The sequence below is a fragment of the Cydia pomonella genome, chromosome 18 (assembly GCF_033807575.1).
Source record: "Cydia pomonella isolate Wapato2018A chromosome 18, ilCydPomo1, whole genome shotgun sequence".
NCBI lineage: Eukaryota > Metazoa > Arthropoda > Insecta > Lepidoptera > Tortricidae > Cydia > Cydia pomonella.
This window is the reverse complement of record NC_084720.1, coordinates 19,885,346-19,894,921: the sequence shown is the minus strand read 5'-3', so window position 1 is coordinate 19,894,921 and position 9,576 is coordinate 19,885,346. Positions and strand designations below refer to the sequence as shown.

The 9,576-nt window shown below is 37.9% G+C and overlaps 1 protein-coding gene across 1 annotated transcript; it reads right to left on the bottom strand.

The window, feature by feature from the left end:
* Window positions 1-7,698: 7,698 nt before the first annotated feature.
* LOC133527926 (uncharacterized) lies at window positions 7,699-8,592 on the bottom strand. Its single transcript, XM_061865122.1, has one exon. It carries the CDS (start codon window positions 8,590-8,592, stop codon window positions 7,699-7,701), a length of 894 nt encoding a protein of 297 aa, XP_061721106.1.
* Between the last annotated feature and the right edge of the window lie 984 nt (window positions 8,593-9,576).

Here is a 9,576-nt window from a genome sequence, read left to right as displayed (position 1 = left end):
GAACTGACTCTAGTTACTATAAGTTCAGTCGCTTGGAGAAGTTGGAGAGCACAGGAGGCTGACTCTAAATTTGAAACTTTGATACAATTTTGTTATTGTTATGTTAATAATAATCATAAATTCTTTATAGGAATATATGTTCCTGCGTCATGGGTATTTTTTCTATTTTCTATTTACATATTCTTATGGATACGTGATTAATTTGTGAAAGTTTTTTAAATCAGTGTCATGTGCTCCAGATCCTGGACTTGAAATCAAGGAAAAGCAGTCAGGCTATCCTAACCGCCATCTGCCGAACCTGCTAGTGAATTTCGGCTCGATTCAAACTTTAATATACGTCAAATAGTAGGCATACATACGATATGGATCGGATATTAAATATCGAATCGGGCCGTTTGTAACGAAGCTTGTTTGTGTCGAAGTTGAATCTATTCATAAAGGCCAATGATAGGACCTACAATTGGGTACAAGTAATTCAATTATCCCCTACTTTGATTTCTGTTAACGACGACTAGCTTATTGTTCATGTTCATATGTTGTGGGGCAGCTATAATAATATATTCTATCTTAACTCGTACTTAAGTATACATATACTAGCGCCAGCGAGATGCACTGAGAATAATGTCAAATCAATAATACATCGGCACCAATTTTTTAAGCTGCTTCTGGTTTATGTTGAAGTTTCATGACAAACTTTAACCAACATTTATCTGGAGCCCGATTCTTATTGTTAGTTTAAACTCTCAATGCGATTTGTGTCGCGATTACATTTCGCGGGCACCAATACGAGCGAATCATCGTATCATATCAATATCAAAACGACAGCAAATTTTATAACCTTAATACCGCTGCTGTCTTTAAAACAGTATGATAATTTAATTTTGGTCTTATTACTAAACATTCAAATGTGATGTAAATGCTTATCCACAACCGAAGCAGTGAATCGCTCTGTCGCACAAATATGTATAACATAGCCAGTTTGTATTGTAGTATCTCATGTCCATGTAAACGTCACAAAAACGGTAAAGATATGTTTACATTTTCGCGTTATTACAAAGGAGTAACGTGCAAAAGTGTAAACATATCACTTCACTCTTTTGTCTGTGGCTACCGCGCAGTTAAGCACAATTCTGCCAAAATCGAGTATCGACCTTATGTTTGACGTGGACGGTACAGAGAAGGCAAAGGCAGTGCGAGGTATTTCCACGCTGTATCCTACGTCTACTGATTACGCAAGCACGAACGAGTCGAGGTCTCGGACGCCAATGTCATTTGGGCTACAGAAACGAAATGTTTTTAGGGTTACGTACCTCAAGAGGAAAAACGGAACCCTTATAGAATCACTCGTGTGTCTATCTGTCCATCTGTCACCGCCACTTCACTCTGAAACCACTAGATCGATTTACTTGAAATTTCATACACTATAAGTGGGTAACCTAAAATGGACGAGTTTCGAGACGACTTGTAGAGGAAAACAGTAGGACCGCCGGTTTATTAAACCGTTTTTGTCCAAGCTGCATACAGAGACACTTCGCTCGCCCCTCGCGCTCTCTCGGTTAACTATTTAAGGAATATCAAAGAATACATTATCAGATTAAAAAGAGGTTTTAGAGTTTTCATCTTTAGGACGAGCGATAAAACACTAGTCATAATAGAGAAATTTTATCGAACTTAAATCAAAGCTTTTTAAATTTGCTAAAAATTTAGTTTTCTATAAAATATCGCTGTTGTATTAGACTCAACTCGACCGAGTATAAGACTTGCCGATGCTCGGTAAGCATTTGGAGCGCGACCCCTAGAGCGCGATCGTTTTCAGAAAGATGTTTCGTGTTGTTTCAAATGTAGAGTTGCATACGCATCCCGCGCGCTCTGGCTATAAGCTACCTCTTCTAGATTCAGCATTTGGTAAATTTGTTTAATTTTTAATGTGAGTAAAATGCATGGGAGCTTGATTGAGACTGATTATGAGATTAGAGTATACAAGAAGGTGTAAGTTTCATCCAAATCCGTTCAATCTTTCACATAAATTGCGGAAGAGTGTACTCTAAATAGTATGGTTCACGGGTTAATATTTTATAAGTACTATGAAAAACTAAACTGGCTCCCGATCCGCGAGCATCGGTCATCTAGAATACTTTCCATGCTTTATACCATCCTCTTTGATCCAGCTGCACCAGATTACCTTAAATCAAAATTTCAATTTGTAACACCTCGTCCCGGTTGCGGCCTTCGTATCTCTCGGAGTCTTAAACTTCTATTCCTCTTTACCGCACTGGTGTCATGTCCAACTCTTTCGAACTCCAGGCAATTCGTTTCTGGAACGATCTTCCTCTCCCAATACGACAAGCACAGAGCAAATTTTCCTTAAAACGCCAATTACGTAAATACATTTCGGACGTACACCAACATTGTAAGATGGTTTTAAATAGGTACAATATTTCATATATATATATATATATATATATATATATATATATGTGTATGTATGTATATATGGTATATTCTTGTATTTATTATAATACTATGTATTTATGCAAGTTTATTTACAATAGCAGTGTTTAGATAGTGACTTTTATCTCTCTGTACCGATTTTCTTTTCCGCACCAATTGTAAGTTTCTATTTGGCCCAATGGTTGACTGGTAGAGAATGCCTTAAGGCATTAAGTCCGCCATTTGTACTTTTTTGTATTGTGCAATAAAGGTTAAATAAATAAATAAATAAAAACGTAATTTCAATTCAGATAGAATGAAGGACTTTGGAGCCAAAGGAATTCAAGCTTCTTGAGCTCTGGTCGAAGAAGCTCTTGAGTCGGCGCAAATACAAAAAAAAAAACAAAAACAAAAAGAAAAAAAAATTGTCAGAAAACTTCCTTAATAATTATTCATTCAGGCTGAGGCTATCCTGCCGAGTCTCTTATAAATGACTCATAAATGCACAAATAAGTAAAAAATAGGGGGCAATCACACAAACCATCTCCATGGGACAAAGTGAGGATACAAGGGCCCCCAAATCTTTTAAAACATGATACGAAGAGATGAGATTGCACTATCTAGGGGTAAGTGATCTCTAGCTTCCCGTCGGCTGCACTGGTGTACGTTCAAACGAGTGGCTTCCCGATATCTTTCCACTTTCCGTAAAGCTGTAGTTCGGCGGGTTTGACTCCAACTTGGTGTTTAAATAACGAAAGTTCTTTCATTTGCCGCGTCTCTCGTTCGTTAGGGCCATTCTACTTTTTAGTTCCAGGTTTACGAGATTTAGGTATAAATGTGGCTTGGATTTGAGTTAACTGTAAATTTCGATGGCATTTTTAGGTTTTTATTGGCACAATCAGAATCAGATAACAGTGAATAAAACAACTTAATAAGTTAATTTGTTGTACCTATGTAGGCTATGTATAAATATGTGTTGTATTGTAGGTAGTAAGTGGTACAGTAAAGCCGAAACTACGTTGGCTATATTGCCTCATGAATCTCATGATGCATTATAACAGCCGTAGTTAACTCTCATTCAACTTTTCTATGAATACCTATTCTCGAGCAAGTAATATTAAATTTTTCCTGTTTTTTACGGTAGATTGATAGGGCACACCTAGTAATTCGATTCGACCTTTACAGCAGAAACAATTTCAAATAAATAGGAACCTAATTGATTTACTACCTACGTATATAAAAGAAAATAGCCCCAAAGCTCAAAGTCGGCTTTGCCGGGCCCCGGGGCTTCACGTTTCAATCCACGGAGCCATCAACAACTAATTACCTGCGTGGAACAATTCCGGGAACTTGCGATAACAAAGTAAGTTTATAATTATCGTGGAAGCGCCGCGTGCAGGCGACAGCTCTGAGAAATCGCCATTTTAAAATTTCAATATCTGAGCGCTCGTTTCGATTGGAACGTAGGTAACTGAGTTATTTTTATTTTAAAACTAGGCAACAAAGCAAATTATTATTGTAAATTTGAGTGAGTGATGAGTGATTGAGTTATGAGTATATTTTCCAGCGTATGATTTATTTTATTTATTTATTTATTTAAATATGAAACAAACGGTCATACAAAAAATATTATTACAGTTTCATGTCTTAATCTAGACCTATAGTTTCCATGTTTGTTAAACATATCTTTATATAGAAGCACGAAAAGTACCTATCTACGTTTAGGTTCAGCTAAATAGTAAGAGGTTACACAGAATTTGAGAAATCAGATTTACAAAACACTCAGTGAAAAGCACAATGTAAAACACGTTCTACATTTATAACAACTTTTGAATAAGTATGAAGTATCGACAAACATGACATAATAATACTTATTATATACGCGTTAAGATTTATATGCTACTAGTCTTGAATACTGTTTTCAATGAACTTATGGTACAATTAAATATGTCTACATTTTTAACAATGTTATGATCATTATAGAGGGCACATGCTCGTTTAATAAACATATTTTTAGAATAGTTAGTTCTACTACATGGAATGGAGAATAAATGCTTGTATCTGGGACGACATCGGCGCTCTTTATTACCTGGAACTCTTATACATATGTCTTTCAACAAGCTAGGGGCATCAATATAACCATTTATTATTTTAAATAATAGAACAGAATCAACGCAGTCTCTCCGACACTCTAGTGACTGCATTTTATGACGGTTTAAGGATTCCACATAATCTTTGTATTCAATACCACATTTAAAATCAAGGGATTTTAGGAACTTTTTTTGCAATCGCTCTATCCTGTCAATATGAATGCTGTAATGGGGTTTCCAAACCGCACATGCGAACTCAAGCCGACTTCGTACATAACTGTTATAAAGAATTTTAAGTGTTAATGTATTCCTGAAAGGTTTACCAATTCGCAGGATCATACCTAATTGTTTAAAAGACTTAGCTAAAATGGAATCGATATGAGGTATAAATGATAATTTCTCGTCAATGACTACCCCAAGATCACGAATCTCCCCTACTCTTACCAGGTCCTGGTTACATAATTTGTAATTAAAGTAAGACGGTGTTTTTTTTCTAGTAAAACTAATTGTATTACATTTTTCTATGTTTAAAAACAAATTATTCTCTCTACAGAAGCGCTCAAAATTACATAGATCATTTTGTAACAGTTCGCAATCAGAAGAATTACGAATAACTTTATAGATTTTTGCATCGTCTGCATAAAGAAGAACGTGAGAGTGGGATATACATTTTACGATATCGTTTATATATAACGTAAACAATAGAGGCCCCAAATGGGAGCCTTGGGGGACGCCTGAGCTGATATATTTGCTTTGAGAGATAAACCCTGATACTACCACCGACTGTGTGCGATTTTCTACATATGACTTAATCCAACGAAACAAATCACCGTGTATACCGAGTTCCCAAAGCTTGCATAATAAAGTATAGTGACATATTTTGTCAAATGCTTTGGAAAAATCGGTATACACGGCGTCCACAGATAATCCATCATCCATAGCTTGTAATATGTCATTCGTGAAGGTTAACAAATTTGTATCAACTGAACGGCCTCTGTAGAACCCATGCTGATTGGGTATTATATGGTGTCGCACAACAGCAGCTAATTGGTCAGTAACAATTTTTTCTAGAAGTTTGCTAAACTGACATAATTTAGATATAGGTCGATACTTTTCAATATTACGGCTCACCGGACCCTTTGGCACAGGAGTTATCCAGGCTTTTTTCCAAATGGCCGGAACACAACCTTCCTTGATAGATTTTCTGAAAATTATTGTAATTGGAGCTGTTAGGGAAGTAGAACAATTTTTAATAAAAAGTGGGTGGACTCCGTCAGGTCCTGGACCCTTATTAATATTAACAGATTGGAGGTATCGTGTTACAATATCTTCACTAATTTCAATAGAGTTCATATCTATCAAGGGATTAGTTGGTGCATCCAAATTATCCGTATCAGTAGAACTTCTGTTATAAACTTCAAACACAGAATGGAAGTGGCTGTTAAATAAATTACAAATATTTTCGCCATCAGAGGTAACAATGTCTTTATAAACCATAGTTTGCGGTAGAACGTTACTTGAAAAAATTGATTTTATATATGTCCAAAAGTATTTAGGATTATTCTTTATATTGTTTTCTGAGAAAGAAATGAACTCACGGTAACAATTACGTTCCATTTTTTCGGCACGTTTTCGTAGAATTTTAAAACTATCATAATCAAGTGGGTTCCTGTACAACTTCCAACGCTTGTGAAACTTACATTTTTCCTTAAGGATTTTCTTCAAAGATTTATTATACCAAGCTGGTGATTTTGATAAATACCGTAGTTTTCTCCGGGGGACATGTTTGTCAATTAAGTGATTTAATAAATTATATAATTTCTCAACAGAAGTTTCGCAATTAATATTACAAAAATAAGTACTCCAATCTATATCTCTTAATTCTTTGTTAATGTCCTCGTAATTAGCTGAGTGAAAGTTGTAGATCTCTTTTACAAGAGGCGTTAATTGTGGCACATAGCTAAGTTCAAAATTGATTGTTAATGCCTTATGGTACAATACATCCTCAGATACCAATGGTTCATCACATGTAGATACATTACAAACCCTATTGCATAAAACTAAATCTAGTAAATTATTGTACGAATTAATTATACAATTATATTGTTTTAGGTCAGTAAAGCATAAAAAGTCTGCTAAGTTTTGCGTTGCAAAATCGTTACCCGAAGAAAGCTCCATAACACTTGACGATGTTGGAACCCATTTTGCTCGAGATACATTAAAGTCGCCCATTATGAGAAATACTTCATTACTATGGTCTACTGTTAATTGGCACACAATATCAAAAAATGATATTAATGATTCCCTATAATGAGGTCCTTGCGGTATGTAAACGCAAGCAACATTCAAATGACAGGTATTCGCGCGTATTCCCGGTCCTACGTTAGTATTATTGCTCGGCGAGGCAGTCAGAGGGACTGATACCCACACACACTCACAACCAGCCGAGGAGGGCACGGGCCAGTCGCGGCGCACTGGATTAAAGTTGGTCCGCACGGCCAAGGCCACTCCTCCACCACGTACAGTACCACTATCAACTGTAGACCGGTCGCAACGAAATACACTATATCTATTATCAAAATACTCACGGTCATAAAAATCCCCTGTTAACCATGTTTCGGATATGCCTATGAAATCATAATCGTATTGAGCTACGTGTGACAAAAATATATGAGACTTTGTGCGTAAGCCCCTCGCATTTTGGTAATAACCATTAAAAGATTGCATTAACACCATAAAATTGTGAAAACAAACTGAAATTTAAATAATTTAATGCCGACGCGTTAAAATTATAAACAGAGAACAACATTATTCGAGCATAACACTCATGCGTACTATCAACAAGCACGTATTCTCCATCCCTTTCTTTCTCGTATGAAGAGTTTATATTTTTAGTTGATATGATATTTCTTAAGATAATTATACAGACAGCCGGCTCAAAATACAACGATATCATCAAGCAAATTGCAACAATACTCACATTTATATGTGGAACTTTTTTTTCATTAGTAGCACATAAGATAGACATATAGATATACAAAAAAGTGCAGTGAACGTTTGAGACATTATAAGTAACTTGTGCGTACTGTATATGCATATTTAATATTATTTCCACAGGAAAGAAACATAACAGATGCGTTTTTTTATGAGGAAATACCGATAATAACAGACACAAAGGTCATTTTAGTTTGTCTAAATCGGCGTGACTATTTATGTAAAGTACCCTAGTACTATCCTTTTTTCGCATCAGTATTCTACAATCGCGTATCCACAAATACGAATAATGTAGTTCATTTTTAATTTCCCTGGCTCGTTTTAGGAGAAGTTTATTGTCTGGGGTAAGGTGATCGCCGATGTACACGCTGGAGGCTGGCCCTGGGAGCTCGATGTCCGTAGTGGTAATTCCACGTCTAGCCCGAACAGCAGATAAAAGCTCATCCTTGCGTTTTCGTTGGGTAAATCGGACGATAATTGCAGGTGGCCGTAGAGTTTTCTGTGTACCATTTTCAGCGTTTTGGTAGCGGCGAACCCGGTGAATCGAGTCAACATCGCTATCTTGCAGCGTAAATCCGACCTTAACGCATATGTTACGTAAGATTGATAACAAATTTTCCCCTTTGTTGAACGGGATACCCGAGATTTCCAAATTATTCATCAAGGAAAATTGTTTGGAAGTATTATTTTCTTTTATAAGCTTCGTTATGGTTTCGTTAGCCTCGGTTAAACTCTTCTTATAATCACACTCATCCACGCTCTTACGAAGCTGCTGGTACCCTGTGCGCAGCTCATCGGTTTGCGAGCGTAGGTCAGCGGTCTTCGAGCGCAGGCCCGACAGCTCAGACTGAATCTCGTCGTTATTGCTGGAGATGCTATTAATATCGTCCCGCATGTTTCTTATAGTGCCCTCGAACTGCAAGAACTTGGATGACCAGTTTTCAATTTTCTGGGCTAGCCCGTCAATTCTACCGTTGAACGTATTTCCGAGTTCAGTCATATCACAAGTTAGTTGTGCAAATTTGGCATTCATGTTGTTCATCAACGCCTCCGTATCGATAGTTAATATCGAAGGCATGTGGTCGACATTGCTGTCAAGTCGTTCGTTAATTACTACAGAGGCACCATGATAATTTATTTGGAGTACAATCAAACGTTACGTTACGTTATGTTTCGTATGAAACTTATCTTGCGCATCCTTTAGCAACGGCTGCATGGAAACTCTTCTTCTTCTTCAACCTAGCGTTTTCCCGGCCTAGCGCCAGGGTCCGCTCTCCTACTTAATCTTCTCCACTTTGCCCGATCTTCGGCATCCTCAGATGTGAGATTGCTCTCCACCATGTCCGCTCTCACGACCTCCAGCCAGCGCTTCTTAGGCCTACCGCGGCCGCGTGATCTAGGGCCTTGGACAGTGAGGTTGAGGCATCTATTTCCGACGTAGTCTACTGGTCTGCGGCTTATATGGCCATACCATCGGAGGCGACTTTCCTGCAGCTTATCCGCTACGTCACGAATTCCAAGGCTGCCACGAATGTGTTCGTTACGTATGCGATCTAATCGCGTAACGCCACACATCCATCGCAACATCTTCATTTCGGTGACGTGAAGCTGCTGGACATGTCTTCCGAGGACAGGCCAGGTCTCGCTACCATATAGTAGGACTGGTCGGATGATGCTCTTGTACACAAGGCCCTTTAGCTTCACCGGTATCCTAGGGTCGCAGATGACACCGGTTACTTCTCGCCATTTTGCCCAAGCAGCACTTATTCGGGCCTGGACGTCGTGATCGATTTCACCAGATTCGTGCAGCACGGAACCAAGGTATTTGAATTTATTCGTTTTCACGACAAATTCGTCTCCTACCTTTATGGGGTCGGGGTCCGTGCCGCCACATGCCAAGTACTCGGTCTTTGCAACATTTAGTTTCAGACCGCCATTCTCTAGCGCACCCTTCCATTTGTTCACTTTATGCTCCAGTTGGCTGCATGGAAACTATTTATTAAATATCAACATAATCATTCGTAAGGCGTATACTCGAGTCGTACCTCGGAGATGACACACG